The 17,537-nt window shown below is 40.8% G+C and overlaps 1 protein-coding gene across 1 annotated transcript in view; it reads left to right on the top strand.

Annotated features, from left to right (window-relative positions):
* Positions 1-17,537, top strand: part of KMT2C (lysine methyltransferase 2C) — a 188,355-nt gene that overhangs the window by 44,093 nt on the left and 126,725 nt on the right. Inside the window, exons 2-3 of the mRNA XM_031059743.1 lie at positions 2,143-2,231; positions 15,181-15,319. Of these exons, the coding sequence (XP_030915603.1) occupies positions 2,143-2,231; positions 15,181-15,319 (228 nt within the window). The remainder of the gene's footprint in view (positions 1-2,142; positions 2,232-15,180; positions 15,320-17,537) is intronic.

Here is a 17,537-nt window from a genome sequence, read left to right as displayed (position 1 = left end):
GTCACCTGCATTCTGTCCTTTCACTGGTGCTGGATGATGTGCTGGGATGTTGTGAAGAATTGCAAGAAATTTAATACTTAAATGCTTTTTTGGCTTCTTTACCTGCTGCTTTGTTTTTCTCAGTGTTAGAGGAGTGTTACCCTCCTTGCCGTATCTCAGTCTTGCTGGAAGAGGCTGTTCTACCCAGTGGCTGTGATATTCCATTTGCTTTACTCCCTACTCTTTGTTCCAAATGGGAATCCATCTGTGTGACCATCTCAGATGCTGCTGCCAGCAGTGTTTCTGTCCTTCCCACTTCCAAAACGTGTCCCCATTCTGGCCAGCTCACTGTACTCCTGGATGGGCTGATGCAGTGGCTGCTTGGAGGAGTGCAAGGCAGTTTCTTCTGGTCACTGTGCAGTTTATTCTGGTTTGAATTTTTGTGAAACATGGGTTTTAAGAGAGTACACTGGGAGCTTGTAAAGTGGCAAATAAGTGAAGAGGATGCTTCTGTCTCTCATAAGAAGGCTGTTACTTATTTTGTGTGTGCTGGGTGTGCTGTCACTGCTTATGGATAAGCAGGCTAAGGGAGCAATAACCTTGTAATCCCTAGGGTTCCATCTGTGCTCACGTTTTTCAGCATTATCCTGAAAAAAATGTATAGGGATGCCAAGAGGACTCCTCCTGTCCTTAATCTCTTCTTGCTTTTCCCTTTCACTCAGCTCCTTTGTAAATTGAGTGGGAGGTTTTCAGACTTTGGTTTGAGCCTCCTTTTAATTCTTCTTTTCCTCCTTCACAGAGACTAAAATGGTCCCGACACAATCTGAAGGGGTTGTCTTGCTAGGTAGTCCAAGAGAGTCAATCCTTTTCTAGCAGGAGAGCAACCTGTACAGACTCCAGAGATGGTTCCAGTTCTGGCCAGTTCTTTGATCCAAGAGAGCCAAAGGCATTGCATGATAGCATTTCTTCTGTAGCTGATTTAGCAGCTCCAGTCCTGCGGAAATAGTTTGGATGGACCAAAGTGCTACATCAGACTGTACAAAAAAAGGAAATGCTGGTTTTGGAATGATTTAATCGCTTCAAAAAAAACAAACCCAAAACCTTTTCTCCCCAATGCAGAACTAAACCCAAACCTTTCAGAGTGCTCTGTGAAAGAGGAACTGGAGGGGTTTTGTCTGGGGGGGCAGGCGGGGTGCCCGTGTGCTGGCCTGCCGATTCAAGGCGTGTTGGTTGGGTGAATGGTTGCCTGGGAGCTCTGGACATTGGAACTGCTGAGATGCCCCAAACTGCTCAAAATTTGTGTACTTGGAATCAGAAGCTCCCAGGGTCTCCCAGGCTTTCCGTCAGCATGTCAGGCAGGTTGCCAAGTAGCCTGAAAATTTGGGAGGCGAGTTGCCAAGCTCTTGGCTCCCTTTCAAATGGGCTGCTGAACAGCTGGGAATCTGGATGCCTGGGCTTCTCAACAGCCCACCATGATAGTTACTGAAGAGCCAGGCAGGGAAAAAAGGCTGGAATTTGTGGCACAAACCTGTCTGCTTTCCGTCAGACCTTGGTTGAAATTGAAACAAATCTGCCAGGTATTTTAGTTTTGACAGGCTGTCCTCACGTGATGACTTTTTTAATGTGATGACATCTAGTCATCTCTCATAACATTTTACTTCATGTGTCAAAATATTGTTTCAGTGAAAATAATGTGTGTTTCAGTTTCATTGCTTTAGCATCATTATTATTCTATGGAAATTTCTTCCAAGGGTGCTCTGTGTGGATGAGTCTCTATTTTATAGTAGCTGCTGCCCAGATTTTGGGTAATGTTCTCTCTTTCTGTTACGTTTTACATGCAGGAGACAGGATGCTTGTGTCAGAATCTGGCTGAGTTAGTCTGTTGTTTGATCAGTAAAAGTTCATTATTGTGTTTTTCTTGTAAGAAGAATCAGATAAAATTAAAGGGCCAACTGCTGATTCAAGTGTACCTTGCTGGGGACAAAAACCTGGGATGGGGAAAAAGGGGAGGAAGCTTCCAGTTTGTACAAGACTGAAGTAATGGGTTAGCTTGAATGTTACATAATTAAGTGCTGACATTCATCTCTCTAAATGAAGTGATTTAAATCCTAATTTTACAAACGCTTTCAGTCTAAAAAGAGTTTTTCCTTCTTATGTTTGCAGGCCTCGGAGTAGAGGAAAAACTGCAGTGGAGGATGAAGACAGTATGGATGGTTTGGAGGCAGCAGAAACAGAAAACACTGTGGAAACAGGTACTGAGAATATAGTGCTGATGCTCTCTGAGTATTGCTTCTCTCTCAGAATTGCATTTGGTTATGCAGGAGATGTCTTGTTTGGTAGACAAGAAATAGTTCTTCCATTTTGTAATATGAGATGTGCCATTTAGGCAGAATTAAAAGTAAAAAACCTTGATATTTAAACCTATAATAATTTAAAGCTATTGAAGTTATTAGTTTTAAATAATGTAATGGGAATCTCTTTGTAGTGTAGATATGGAGAGGTTCTTTTCCTACTTTTGCAAGGCTGTATCTAACAAAAATAAATGCTCTGAAGTGGCAGCTGCTGTTTTTGGAATACCTGCCAAAATACACTACTACTTATTGACCTGTGTCTTCAGCTAACTACATCAGACTATATACCAAAGGGATAACCAGGATAACCAAATGCTAATGCTTCCTGCTGCTGCTTAGGAAACAGGATAAATCTTTGTTCTTGCTTTGGTAAATATTTGTTGTGGTGGTACCCAAATGCTTCAGTTACCAGAGGGAGCTCATTGTTCTGGACTGAGTACTGTTGAAACAGTTTGTGATTTCTGTTCTGGCAGTTCAGGAGCCTAAAGAGACAAACAGATGAGCCAACACATGAGATAAAGGCCATGGTGAAGAACTGTCATCTCCTTGCCAGGCACGTGTCTGTAGCCATTTCCCTGTTTTTAACCAGGGACTGAGTGCAGAAGGATGAAACCCACCAGGAAAGATGATGTTGTGGCCACTTGGCAGAAGTTTGTTGGTTTGACAGAAAGAAGCCTTGAACATTCTTATAGAAAATTGAGACCTAAGGATTTATAAATTTAATTAGGTGGCCCTGTATGTGTAGTGAGGGCTGTGGAAAGAAGCACAGAGACACAAACAGCAGAAGCTGTTGGTCAGGGCAGGAATGGCATGGAAGTGCCAGCTGAGTTAAGGGAGTTCTCCAGGTCTCTCAAAGCTGCTGAGTGGAGGGGGTAAAGTAGTGAAGCCCTTAAAGAGGAAGACAAGGATCTGTGCTTAGTGCAGATTTACAGGGACAACAAATAGAGGAGCTGAAAGGAGCCATTTTTGCAGCAGCATTTTTCATGGGCCATGCAGGAGCTTGGCTGCTGTGATGAAAGCCACAGAGGAGAAGGAGGAGGAGGCTGAAATTCTCCTGAGGATGGGCTTTGTGTGTGCTTGCTTCCTCCTTGCTAGATGTGGAATGATGCTGGGAAGTCTTTGTGCTTGTGACTTGAGACTTTGGGGAGTGTCTGGAGTGTGTAGTCACAACTTTTGTTGAATTCAAGTGTTAATGGCCTGTGGAGGAAGCCTAAATTAAAGCTTAATTCCGGGATGTTTCATTGTTTCATTCTGCCCTTTGTTTTTCTGCCCCTGCAAATAAAACTGCTGGTGGTAGTGAACTTGGGTGATCTTTTGCAGCTTCTACAAATAGGTAATTACTAGTTAATAGACTAATAAATTAATATATAAGTGAAAAGGTTGGAGCAGGTATTTGTGTGTAGAAAAACAGAGCAGGGTAAAGGAAGATTAGTTCTAATTCTATTATTACATCATTGTTACTACATTATGATGATGATGATGATTACTCTTCCTATCCTATGTGGTATGAAAGTCAGTGAAGGGGGCAAAAAGTATCCCCTTAAAGTGATAAGTTTTATAAATTCTAAATATTTAAAAAAAAAGAAAAAAAATTCAAACCTAACAACTGGTATGTTACTGTGTAGAGAATTCAGTGATAGCCGTATTTTAGTTTTGCTTTGTTTTTAACAAAGTTCCTCAACAGAAACCTGAGAGCAGTTTCTGATTCAGAAGAGAGAGGAACGTGTAATTATTTTTAAGGCTCTGAGAGTGCATCTAGATAAGTCTCTCCATTATCTTTCATCAGAATAATCCTGAGTCTCCCAGGTGGCTGATACCCATTTCTGAGGGTGTGGGCAGTAGGAGCACTGTGATGGAAATCCTGATGGACCAAGACCTCAGCAGGTCTCCTGCTGGAAGTGAGGCACCATCACCTCAGTGCTGAGCCCAGGATGGATTTACAGACTGTGCTCCTCACTGAAAAGATGCCTAGTAAAAATACATATGTCTGAAATCCCATTTTTGCAGGGGAACAAAAATAGACTTGAAAGAGCATTATCATGTTGAGCAGTTTGATAGAGACAGAATCACAATTATGTTATTTTGAAAGCAGGGCACCATGTGACTTGCTAGAGGTTTAATCTTATTCTCTGAAAAGACTGCTGTCTCTAAAACTTAATCTAAGCACTTACCTGTGTTAGTACAAAAGTGTGGGAGAAGGAAGAATCTCAGTCTGTTGCTGTGTTTAAAACTGTGTTGATTAAATTGAAGGGTATTTCTATACTAGTTTATTAATTTCTGCTTCAACTAGAAAAGGGTTTTGTTTTCTTTGCTTGCAAAGAGTTGTCTTGCCAGAAAATTTTTGCAGTAGTTGGCAAACCAAAACACAATATAGTAATACTACAGAATTTGAAATTAAATGTCTAAGGATCTTGACATGTGATTTGTGACATACTTTGAGTCTCTGTGTTCCTAGCTTCCTTTCCATTGTTTGATTCCTACATTGAGAATAATCAGGAATTCTTTTATCGTGTGAGTTTGGGATTTTGAAGTTGTTTCTGTTTTGTTTTATTTAATTAAGTTTCATAAAATGAGAGAAGTCCATGTTACAATGTTGTGTTCAGTATAATGAGCTCTGCTTTTAGGGAAGGGAGCAATGCAGGAGGAGTAAGAACTCCCCTCTCAGGAAGGGGAAAAAGGATGTGCCCCATATAATCCCACCTAAGATAAAGAAATGTTTAGTAGCTGTCAAATCTTTTATGGGGAGAAAAAGCAAGGAGTGTGCAAGTACAAAACATTATTTCCATTTGTAATGTTGACAGAAATATTTGTTCCAATAAAAAAAAGGACAAAAATTCTTCCCAAAGGGGCTCTTTTGCAACGCTGAGGCACAGTCATTTTAATTGCAGTTCGGGAAACAAGTTACTGCCCTTCCCAAAATTCTGTAATCTCACATGTGAAGTGAGGCAGAGTTGGAAGCAGAGCAGGGTAAGCCGTGTGCTGCTCTGATCAGTTCAGTATGGCTGCTTCTCCTGCCAACTGCAGCAATTCCTGAGCCCTGTCCCTTTTCTGCCAAGTACTAAGTTCCCTTTGGTGTAGATGAATTCTTAAGGACGGAAAGAGAGGAGGAGGGATTTGGAATTGGAGAAAGGAAATTCTGGAATTTGGAGAAAAAGAGCTGTTTGGAGCTAAGTAAACTTTTTTCCTGAAAAAAGGGTGTTGACAACTGCTTCTACTGAATCAATAGATTTTCAGCTTCTTGTAAACCTCAGGACAGACTCCTTTCATTTACCCACCAGCCCTGTCTCTCTTGCCGATCCTTTGGCTCCTCACTTCATGTCTGTTCTGCTCTTCAGCTTGTATTTGTCTTTCCAGCTGTCTGCTCCTTCATTTTTCTTCACTGTGGTTCCCCCAGCGATGTTGCACTGGTGTTTCTCTATCCAGCTGATGTTGTGGTTACCCATTCTTGCCATCCTTTTGGCCCTACAGCATTGTAGCATGGTTAAGGATGGCTGGGACCTCTGGGGATCATCTGCTCACAGCCCTGCTCCAGCAGGGTCACCCAGAGCTGGTTGTCCAGGGCCATGTCCAGACAGCTTTTATCTCCAAGGGTTGAGGCTCCACAACCTGCCAGGCACAGCCTGTGCCAGTGTTCAGGGACCCTCACAGTAAAAATGGATTTTCTGATATTCATAGGGAGCCTCCTGTGTTTTTGTTTGTGCCTGGTGGTCCTGTCAAACCTTCCCGCTGTCAACACCTTCCACCTTTCTGGTTATCAGTAAAATTCTGTTTGCTGCAAAATGCTGGGTTCCCCTCTGGATCCTCTTGTGCTGCTCCTCTCTGTAAGAATAGTTTTCTTCTGATGAATGAGTTTCTCATGGCCAAGAATATGCAAACCAGAAAATTCTGGAAAGCATGGGGCTTTGTGCAGAGGGATATATGCAAATATAAAACTGCTAATCCAAAGAAAGAAATAATACACCAAGAAGCTCCTGATATGCTTCCTGTAGGTTTGGTAGCCCTTTTGCTACTAATGAAGACTTGGCTTCTGTTTCTTTTCCCCATCTTCTGTTAGTTTCAGCAAGTTTCTGTACTTGATATTTTCTTGGCTCTGCATTTAAGTTGAAACTGAATTCTCTGTGTTAATTATCTGATTATTCCATTTTGGTGTTTTTTTTTTTGGAGAACACTTGTGAAATATCCCAACTCATTCTAGAATCTGTAATTCTTCCTGTCTATGTCCCACCCTAAAAGTGTTGAGATTCAGATCTGGGATAAATGCAATAAAATAAGTTTTATTTGAACTGCTGAGTGTCTTGGGTTAGTTATTTATTTTGTTAACTATCCATATCATGTCAACAAGCTCTTACAGCACTGCTTTCTACCAGACCCTCAACTCCCCATGGTGTTCAGAGGCCTCTGATAATATATAAAAGGACCTGGATGATTTTATCAACCAGCAGTTCCTGATCTACATTATTGTTGTTAGTAACATTTTTATCAGACCCAGTGACGTTGCCTGGCCACTTCATTTCTTGTTGGACTTCACATTGACTTCTTGAAGATGGAACTTCCTCTGACCAGACTCATTTGTCTCTGGGCAAAGCACTGAAGAACCAGAAACAAACACTTCTCAGTGGAGGAAAGTTATTCATGCACAAGTTGCCAGGGATTTTTGGACTAATGCAGAATCTCATCAACTTTGAAGCAGCCTGAAAAGCAGTTTCCTAGAGAAAAAAAATTCTGCAATATCCTACTTATTAAAGGAAATACAGGCATCCTTTTGCAATTATATGATCCATACTGAGTAGAGCCTCTCATTGAAGCAAAGTAAAACACACCTGAGAGCAAGTCCTGGTCTAGGTGAATCGATGACAAAAGCTCTTCCAAAATCCAGTTTTAAAATCCAGACAGATACTTTGGCCTCACTATTACCACCCATTCCTTCTCAAATTAATGAAGGGAAGAATTAACACCACTGAGGGCTTTCTTGTAGATTAAACTTGGCCATACAATTTGTGGCAAATACGTGCTTGGAAATGCACTTAAATAATTTTAAGGCAACTAATATTCTATGTGCTCATTAGAAAAGGAGTAACTTCTTCTTTCTCATGCTCCTGACTCTTACCTGCTCAGCCACTGGAAAAATTAGCAGAACTGAAGCATGTTGTTGTAATTATTATAAGCATCTTATTATTTTTGCTTTATATTCTGGTAATTTGTTTGTAATGAGGAAAGCAAACAAAAGAGGAGGTTACTTGATATTTGCATTTAAACCATTACAGGCTTACTCAATAATACCATTTATCATCATGCACACTTAAAATGGGCCATTTAGAAAAATCTGATCTTTTTGCCTTCTGACTGATACCTTTGTCTCAGGTGTTTTGAGAGCTGGTGGAATCTGTTAATTCCAAATCAGTTTTAATCTCACTGAGTTTTTCATTCTGAAGGTTATTTCTGAAATGCAACTTTTCTGATTTTGCTTATTTATGCAGTAGTGGTTTTGCAGTTTTGGTATCAAACTGTGCTTTATTGAACATAATCCAACAGGTTTGGAAAGTTTTTCTAGGCCTAGAATTTTCCACTTCTCCATTACCTTGATGTTTAACTGCTGCTCTGTCATGAGTGATGTGATGGAAGATCTGCATGGACATTACCAGTCAAATACACTGAAATAGTTGCATGTGCTTTGTGTGTTATATGCTCTTCTCCTCACTGGAAAAAGGGGCTGCTCTGTGTATGTTTTAGTTCATAGAATCACAGAATGGTCTAGGTTGGAAGGGACCTCAAAGATGATCATGTTCCATCCCTTCTGCCATGAGCAGGAGCCACTTGCTAATTCTGTAGACCTGTCTTAATTTTTATTACAGTAATTCTGTATTGAGGCTGACTCTTCAGTTGGGTAAAAGAAATAGAAGAGAAATTCCCTGCTGATGAATTAAAATCACAGTATAAATCAGACTGGTGTTGGAGTCCCACAAACACCTACCCTGGTAGCTCTTTTCTAGGTCAGGTTCAAAGGGGAAGAACATAGTGGGTAAAATGAACTTATTTAGGATAAAAAAAGAGGTACCCATTAAATGACTCTTAATTAATGTAAAAGAACATGCAGGGCAAAATTACCATCCTGCTTTTCTATAAACAACAATCACTCTCAAATTGCTTTTGCTACCTGAGCAAGTGGTGCTTCAGTTCTGAGAATTGCAGAAGCTTTCATAAGTGAAAGAGAGAAGGAAATTCTGGGAATTACTGGCAAAGGGATAAGCCAAATGAAGCATCAGCAAGGGTTTTTTTTTCTCTTTTTCTGTTGCTTTATAAACCCTTGGCATGTTAAATGCCACGTGCAGTTCTACTTTGCCTTCTCCAAAAGGATGAGCTGTAATTGGGAAAAGTACAGGAGAGGCCAACAAGTATGACAAGAAGTAAGTAATAGCTTCTGTGCGGGGATCAGTTAAGGTAAAACCTTCAGTCTGAAGTGATTTCACTGAGGAGGAATGTAACAGGGTCCAGAAAATGATGAGTGGTATGGAGAAAATGGACAGGGCATAATGACTCATTTTGTTGTGCAGCACAGAAATTAGGGGACATCAGGTGGTGTTCATAGAGAGCAGGGCCAGGTGCATTTGCACTCAGCATCTACTGCAATTACAGAATTCATTGCTCCTGGATGCTTTGGGCATGAACAACTTGACATGGGTTTCAAGAAGACCTAAACAAATTAGTGGCAAAATAATCAGATGAGTGCTGTTGAATATCACTCCTAGCTTAGGAAGTCCCTCAGTCATGGAGGTTCCATGTTATGGTTATCCATAATAGGGTTTCATGTTTTTTAGGTGATCAAAATTACAGTTTAAATGGTCCTACATTGAGCATCTTGGTCCTATATTGAGAATCTTGGTTTTATTTTATAACTAATACAAAACTTGCATTTATTTTCTGTACAAAATGTATTTAGCAGTTACGAGCTTATTTGAATGAAAAGTATCAAAATATACAGTGGAATGTACAGAACAAGAATAACTGCAGGTTTTTTTCTCGTTTCCATCTAACACCTGTTGCAGTATGTAGATCAGAGAATTATAGAATAGTTTGGATTGGAGAGGACCTTAAAGATCACTCAGTTCCAACCCTCCTTCCATGGACAGGGCCCCATAGACCACATTTCCAAAGCCCCATCCAGCCTGGCCTTGAGCACTTCCAGGGATGGGGCATCCCCAGCTTCTCTGGGCAGCTTGTGTCAGAATCTCACCACCTTCACAAGAATAATTTTTTTCTAATAGTAATCTAAAACTACCCTCTTTTAGATTATTGTAGAAGATTTCTGCACTTAAGAGATCTTTCCATGTGACTTCCTCAGCCACTGGCAGGAGAGGTGACGTTGCTATCAAATTGTGTCCAGAGCAGTAACAGAATTATGCACTCTGAGTAGTGGAAACTTATTTTGTTCCTAAACTGGGAACAAAAGTGAGTGAAACTTGGTAATTATAGTACTGGGTAGTGTCATGGTTTATCCCAGCTGTCTGCTGAGTACCACACAGGTGCCCCCTCACTCCCTGCCCCACTGGGGTGGGCAGGAGAACTGGATCAAGGTAAAACCCCAGGGTTGAGATTAGAACAGTGGTGAGCCCCTAGCACAGGTTGCCCATGGAAGCTGTGGCTGCCCCATCCCCCTGAGTGTTCAAGGATGGGTTGGATGAGGCTCTGAGCAACCTGGTCTAGTGAAAGGTGTCCCTGCCCATGGCAAGAGGTTGGAATTAGATGATCTTTAAGGTCCCTTTCAAGTCAAACCATTCTGTGATCTACTGGTGTTCTGTGGTTTGGAGTATCCCTCTGGCCAGTTGGTGTCAGCTGTCCTGGCCATGCCCTCCCCTGGCTCTTTGTTGCATCTCTTTGCTGGAAGAGCATGGGAAACGGAAGAGTCCTTGCTTTAGAGTAAACATTTTTTAGCAACAACTAAAACAACAGTGTGCTACCAAAACAAAATGTCATCCAAAATCCGAAACTCAGTGCCGTACCCAATACTAAAAAGAAAATTGACTGTGCTAGCCAAACCCAGGACAGGTAGGCATTTTAAATTCATTGTTTGCGTTCCCTTGTTTAGGTTTCTTTTCATGTTGTTGCTGCACTGACCTGATTTTTATCTGTCAAAACTCCTGGAGCATTTTGGTGTGTTTGTAGCTCTGCAGCCCCCTGTGGGGCTGTGTAAAGCACCTGGTCCCATTGGCTGTTCCCTGACACAGCACTACCCCTTCCTCATGCAGAAATAGCTGTGGCTGCCTTCAAAAGCTCCTTGCTCCCTCTCTCAGAACATCTTGGTAGGCAACAGTTGAGAGCCCTGGGATCTCCCTGCTGTGTTTGGTGATCCTGGTATTTTCCAGCCTGCAATGCTTTCTGTTCTTAGTGAAAGTTTTGGAAGCTCATGACATGTGCTTCACTGTCTGCCTAATCAGTAGGTCTGACAGTAAAGTAGTTAAACAGTCAACCTGCTGCACCTGAATATTAATTTAATAGTAGAATATTAATTTTATGTTTATGACAGGTCTTTGGGTTTTGTTTGGTGGGGTTTTTTTTAAGTGTCACTTCATAATGAGTATTATAATATTTTAAAGATTTTTTTCTGGCAGAACTCTTACAGTATTTTTAGGTTTTGACTTGACAGGTAGTTTCTGAGTATTCAGAAGAAAACTTTTTTGGATATGCTGATGTCTGCCCTTGGCCTGATTGCCACAGCAGAGCCCACACGTACATCTCTTTATTTTGCTTTATGTTTACTCAAGTAGCTTGTAGAATAGGGCCTTGTGATTGCAAGAAAATGGAAAAGGATTGTTTGTAAAAAAGCAAAAGAACATTTAAGATCTGAAGTTGATGTTGGTTCATCACATCCCCAAAGAAAGCTGTGATCCTGTAATAAAATCCCAGCCATCCCCAGTTTCCTGCTTTCCACAAGCCCTTCCACAGAGGGAGCTCGCAAAACCCAGGGCTTCCCTCCTGAGCCTGCATGTCCCATGTGTGCCTCACATGGGGAGAGGTTTCCAAGGGCTCTGGAGATAGAGCAGGAAAACAGGAAATTGGCAGCACAATTATTACTCAGAATGTTGTAAATCTCTACATAAGACATGTAAATAAGGAGACCAGCTACTGTTAGGAAGGTGGGTAGTCAACATAATCAGCTGGGGATGCTATGTGCTGTTTGCTATTTTCTTTGAGTGTTCTCTGTATTCTGCTCTATAAAGGGGAATAAAAATAATAAGATATCTTTGGACCTCTGTGAAGTGTTTTTCTCCTCCTTGAAAAAACCCAAATTAAAACTTGAATAGTGTAAAGCTAAGGACTGTCTTTTCACCACTGCATACATATTACTGAAACAAATGTGATTGAAATGTTAATTAAATGAGAAATTTAATACACATGCTGTAAATTTTACCAGTCCCAGTGACTTCCCTGTATGTCTGTCCCCTGTCAGTGTTAGGCAATTTGAGTTTTTCCCCTTGTATTTCATGTCTCCATCCTCGGAGATGCTCAAAAACCATCTGGGCAGCTGGCTCTGGTGGCCCTGCTTGAGCAGGGGTTTGGACAAGGTGGCTCTGGGCTGCCTCTACCAGATGTGATTCTGTGAGTTACCCAAGTTGGATAGCATGTGAAAGTCTCAAGCCTTTTGATGGCCCATATGGACAGGAACTTTAGTCCTTGTACTTTTGGGGGGTTTCTTTTAATAAGAAAAGTAAGCTTTTCTGTCTTCAGCAGCCAGGTGAGAAAGAACTATGAATGCAATTGTATTCAAGTAATAAAAAAAAATTCAGGTGCTGTGTTTCCTAGTATTTTCCTAAAGTTTCAGTAAAGGATAATGGCATTAAAAAATAACTTAGAGACACTAGGGAATTGTACAACTAGATCTTTAAATCTCAATCTCCCCACTAACTCACTATACAGAGGCAAGACCTTCATGGTGCCAGAAACAATCATGAAAAGAGGATGCAAAATAAAGCATTACATATGTATCTGCAAATGAGCTTCCCATTTATTAATCATCCATGGATCCTTCATTCCCAGTAGCTTCAAAGTAGAATGCCATAACCAAATCTGCTGATGTTCATTAAACATACTGTGCCAGCTGCTTCCAAGAACATCTCTGAGTTGTATCTGAGATGTCCCCTTGCCAGGCCACTGCTGAGATCCTAGGAATTTAACTCATGAAATGCATGAAGTGCTCCTGTTCTTCCTTCATCTTCTGCAGAAAAACTTCTACAAAGTTTTTTTCACGAGTAACACACAAAATTTTCATGCTGTTTAGTGAGCACCGTGTTTTCAGTCTTCCAACGGCATATTGAGGCACAGTTTGCTTTATTGCAGAGACAGCAACTGAGATGTTGTTTGTCTCATTTAGTATAATTTGGGTCCCTCCTTCTCTGGAGAAGCAAACAGCAGGGGAAATGCACCATAAGGATGTAAGCTCATATAGTTGTCATGTGGAGTGAAACAATCTGTGTCTTCTCACACAGCCCAGAGTTCCTGGGAGTGACTGAGAGCACCCCCGAACTTGGCCTTCCCAGTGTGTGCTGGGTGCCCAGTAATGGTAATGAGCTGAAAGCTGGCACAGAGTAAATGGCTTTTTTCCTTTACTTGATTGAAAGTTTCAGCAGGCGCACAACCAAGCCAGAGTTCCTTTTGCACAGTTGAACTAGGTTAAAGAAAGTGGCCAAGATGGATCAGAGCAGGTTTCCGGTGGTCTTCCTGGAGCGCTTCAGGCGTGGCTGTCCCGGGCGGTGCTGTGGGTTTTGTTCTGAGAGCTTTGGCGTCTGCCTGTCTTCTAGGTGTTTATGTTTTGCTCTCTTCATTGAGGTTGCATTTAGAAATTTGGGGGTTACTGGCACAAGATTGTCCCTTGGATCCAGCATTCTTGGAAATGCACCGCGGACTGTTCTGAATGGCTCTGCTGGACGCTGCCTGCTTCGGGAATCTTCATCCAGGAAACATCCAGGGATGTTTGTGCAGATGTGCCAAAAACTGAGGGTGTGGGGTTTGGGTTTATTTTGTTTTGTTTTCCGTACAGAGACATTTACTATTACAAGGGATGCATTCCCATGGGGATATTTATATAGTGTCAAATCGTGATTCAGTATGTTTGTTCAGAATAGGCTGGTGAAAGGGATTTAACACAAGCCATTGGAATTTTGGACAGGCGGTCACTTCGGAATGTTTCAGGTGTACAAAAAACATTTCAGATATGTTACTAAGTTAACTGAAGTAGGAGATACAGTTTCAATTTACACCAGCTCAGATAAATACTCGGAACACTCAGTCATAACCAGGAATTTTTTTTTTCCTTAATGTTGTGTTTCTTGTCACTATGGTTTGAGGTGTTCACTGGTGGTTTTAAATGTTATACATTGTCTTCCTAAATGAGTTCACGTTAGGTTAAAGAAAATCTTCTTTCCAATCTCTGTGCATGAAACAAGACAGATTTCCCATTTTCCATGTGCTGTAGCAGGCGTATGATTTCAGTATTTGAGACCAAGCTGCACAGTTTTATGTTCTGAGAATTTTCCTCTCTTTTTCTTGGTTTTATTTATAAGATTAAAGCTTGTAGCAGGTTTTTATGCGTGCCCACCCATGTGGCAGATTCTTCTACCCTTTCATTTCTCCACTTGTCATTTATCCTTTGCAATATTTAATTATATTTTGACATGTATGTTAATTTATAAAAAAATGTGAATGTATCTTCTGCTGAAGTTTTCTAAATAATCTGATGCTTTATTCTCACTGGACTTCTTTGCAAGAGCTGCATGTACTGGCCTCTGAGCTCAAACCTGTGTTCACTGGGAATTTTCAAGGGGACCAAAATGGCACTGCTGTGAGACAGATCTAGAAGCCATGGACACAGGCAGGATGAGGCACATGTATCTTAAGCTGGATATGTCAAAGCACATCTATCAGAGTCTTGTGATTTTTATGTTGCTTAGGTTTCAAAATCAAAGTACAGAGGAGTGCAGAAACTCCAAATTCTGTTGCTGTACAGCCTGGAACCTTGTTCTGTGCATTCTGGTGCACTTGGAGCAGCGCTTTGCCATGTCCTTCCTGTGAATCCCTGACTCACTCCAAGCAAAGGGGGAAATGATTGGGAAGAGGATTTAAAGTTGCACAGACAGTGGCAACTTCCCGTTTCAGAGTAAAACCAAACTTTCTAGTCTAATCTAGCATTGTCAGCTAGATGTATATATTTTTATTTATATATAATTATACATTTATATATTTATATAGATGTATATATTTTTCTGTCTAACAGCTAAGTTAATGTAAAAGTATGCTAAGAAATTGGTTATTTTCCTTCAGTTCAGAATGAAGTTTAAGCTGGCATAAACCAGGTCCTTAATTCCTTCACCTCCTCAACCCTGTGCCAGCATGGTTAGTGTAACCAGGAATGAATTTGCAGGGAATTGAACAAAGTTAAAGGTAATAGGGGACGAAAAAAGGTTTAATATACCCCAGAGTAGCGTGCTCACTGTGATGTTTGCTCAGGGCTGACACAGCAGATGCATGAGAGATGTGGGGAGAATGGAAATGCCTAAAACTCCAGCCTTGTATGAAATTTGTCACTGAACAGCTCTCCCCTTGCCCCCTTTCTTGTTGCTATTAAACAGCTTTAGTTCACAGTGGTACTTTGTGTTAGGGAAATAATGTTGTAAGCATTCAGTTTCATGTTAGCTAGATGTGCTAATTTGCTATTCTTCTAATTTTGTTGTGTGGCAGAAGATACTTACATGGGTTAACCTGTCTGTAAATAAAATGGATGTTTTCTGTGCAAAGGAAAGCTTCCAGATGCAGATAAAATATTAAATATTTTCCTTTTTGTGTTTTTTTTTTTTCCCAGAAGTCAAAGAGCAGTCTGCAGAAGAGGATGCCCAGACAGAAGTGGAGAGCACCAAGCAGCTAACACCAGTCCTTCAGCACTCCGTGTCCGAGGAGTCCGCGAGCTCCACCGCCTCCGTGGGTGTGGAAGCCAAAACCAGGTGAGTGAGAGAGCCAGGAGGAGGTGGCTGCTGAGTCAGGGGCAGGGCTGGGCTGGGGTTTTGGGGTGCAGAATGCTCAGGGCACAGGGCTGGGACTCGCTGTTGCTCCTTTGAAGTTTGGGGCTGTGCTGTAATTGGCGTACGGGGAGATCAAGGTGAGAAGCGCGTTCCATGAGTGCTGTCCTCACAGGGCTCTGGGAAAGCCTTGAGTTACAGCTGGGTAAATGAAAGGAGGCATAAGTGATAGGAGATAAAATGTGATTACTGAAGCTTTCCTGCTGTGTAGGAAATGGTGTATTAGCAAATTTATAGAAAGTTATTTTTTGATGTTGCAGCTTGTGTGAGTGTATTTTCAGGAACAAAGTAAACCAAATCTCTTGCCATGTCTCCTGTGTTCTTCCTTGTTTTGGAATTTATAACAGAGAAAATAACATTGGTATTTTTTAATATTTTTATTAATACAAATTAACCTAAAAGCAGTGAAAGTATTAATTATGTTACATGAGGGAAACCAGAGCACACTGTCTGTGATTACTGTTGAAATGGTGTCACACAATTCTAGCAGAGCTTCTCTGGTGAAGCTCTGATAAGAGCTTCTAACCCAGTTGCAGGTCTCTCCTGCTGCAGAAGGTGCTCTTACCAGCTACCAGACAGTTACAGGTGTAATTATATTTTGACAGACTTGGAGAGAATTGTCGTCATCATTTCTCTTCCTCCTAATCCAACACAGAGCATATTTTCCATGCACAAGGAATTACTTAATCTACTTGATGCATATATAATTTTCATGTTTTACATGCTCACAAACTTCTTAGATTTCAAGAGCTACTTTCCTTCTTACAGAAGATTCAGTTAAATAGTTCTTGTGCGTATACCTGAGTGAAATACATAAAAATTTCTGTTCTTGATGGAATTTTCCAAGGCTGAGATTAAATTGCACTAAATACGTAGAGCAGCTTGAATTGAGCAGCTGTTTTGCTTCATTATTTGACCCTGTTTTGGATAATTTGCAAAAACTTTAGTGCTGTTTCATCCATTCTCTGTTCTTCTCAAGGTTACTTTTTTTGCTGTTATCATGAATATTTGATTACACCACTTTCCATAGCCATAGATTGTTTCTTAAAAGCTGGACAACAGTCTCCTGGAAAAACTTTGGCCTGGTTCTGAGCCAGCCCTTATTTGCCCTCAACTTATTCTTCCTTCCAACTGAAAGTGTTGACTTTGATCAGTCAGGATGGAGTGGCTGTTATGTGCTCATTGCTTAGGCTGATCAAAGTATTAAAAGGCTGAGTACTATTAATTTTTAATTAAAATAGTAGTGATCAGATTCTGACATTTTGAAAAGAAATGTATTGAGGAGATATGAAACTGTTAATTGGGAATCAGAGGGTTTCTCTGACCCCAGGTAATTTTGATTTCAAACTTGGATGCAGAATGGAGGTTAGTTGTAGAAGTCATTGATGTCCTCAGAACAGTGGAAAAACCCCAGATGTCAGGGTTTCTGTGGAAGTGTTTCTTGAAAAAAGCTTCCTCTGATCTGTGACGTTTGATCAATCATTTGTGTCTGTGTAGTGCTGCCACTGACATTGTGTCATGCAGGGGGCTGGAGGACTGAATTCTGGGTGCTTGACTCTGTTTTCTTGGGAGAAAATACAGTGTGTGAAATAACAGACTCTGCTAATGCTTATGTAACGACTGGAGGAAATGTATCAAGATTTAGGATAAAGAGTGACTCCACAGTGCCTTAAAGCTGTTACTTGGGGGAAGGAGTTTTAAAGCTGCTTTCCAAATAATTCATACTCATCAGCTTCATCTCTTCCTTGGTAAGCTTTTCTGTTTTATAGCATAAGTAACTTCCACTTTCTAATAAAATGGAAGAGTTGGTATATTTAAAAATAGCTTTAGGTATGTGAGACATAGGAGCATTATGAGAGTATATCATAACAGACAGAGCAGAAATTGCCTAGAAGACAGAAAAGAATCCAGGCTTCCACAAGAAGCAGATAAAGGTGTAGGTGGAGCTACTTTTGCATTGCTTTTTCAGAGTTCAGTATAAGAAAATTCTGTGTTTCTGTCTTTGGTAGTGAAGATAAAGGAATTAGAGAAGTACAGGACACAGGGTGTAAAATAAAGTCTTTTCCATGAAAAAATTAAATAATTTACTACTAAAACCCAGTGATTTTAACATAGTAGGACATGTCAAAACTGGGATGGGGAT

Source organism: Geospiza fortis, unplaced genomic scaffold (genome assembly GCF_000277835.1).
Source record: "Geospiza fortis unplaced genomic scaffold, GeoFor_1.0 scaffold182, whole genome shotgun sequence".
NCBI lineage: Eukaryota > Metazoa > Chordata > Aves > Passeriformes > Thraupidae > Geospiza > Geospiza fortis.
This window is presented reverse-complemented; position numbering and strand designations above follow the sequence as displayed.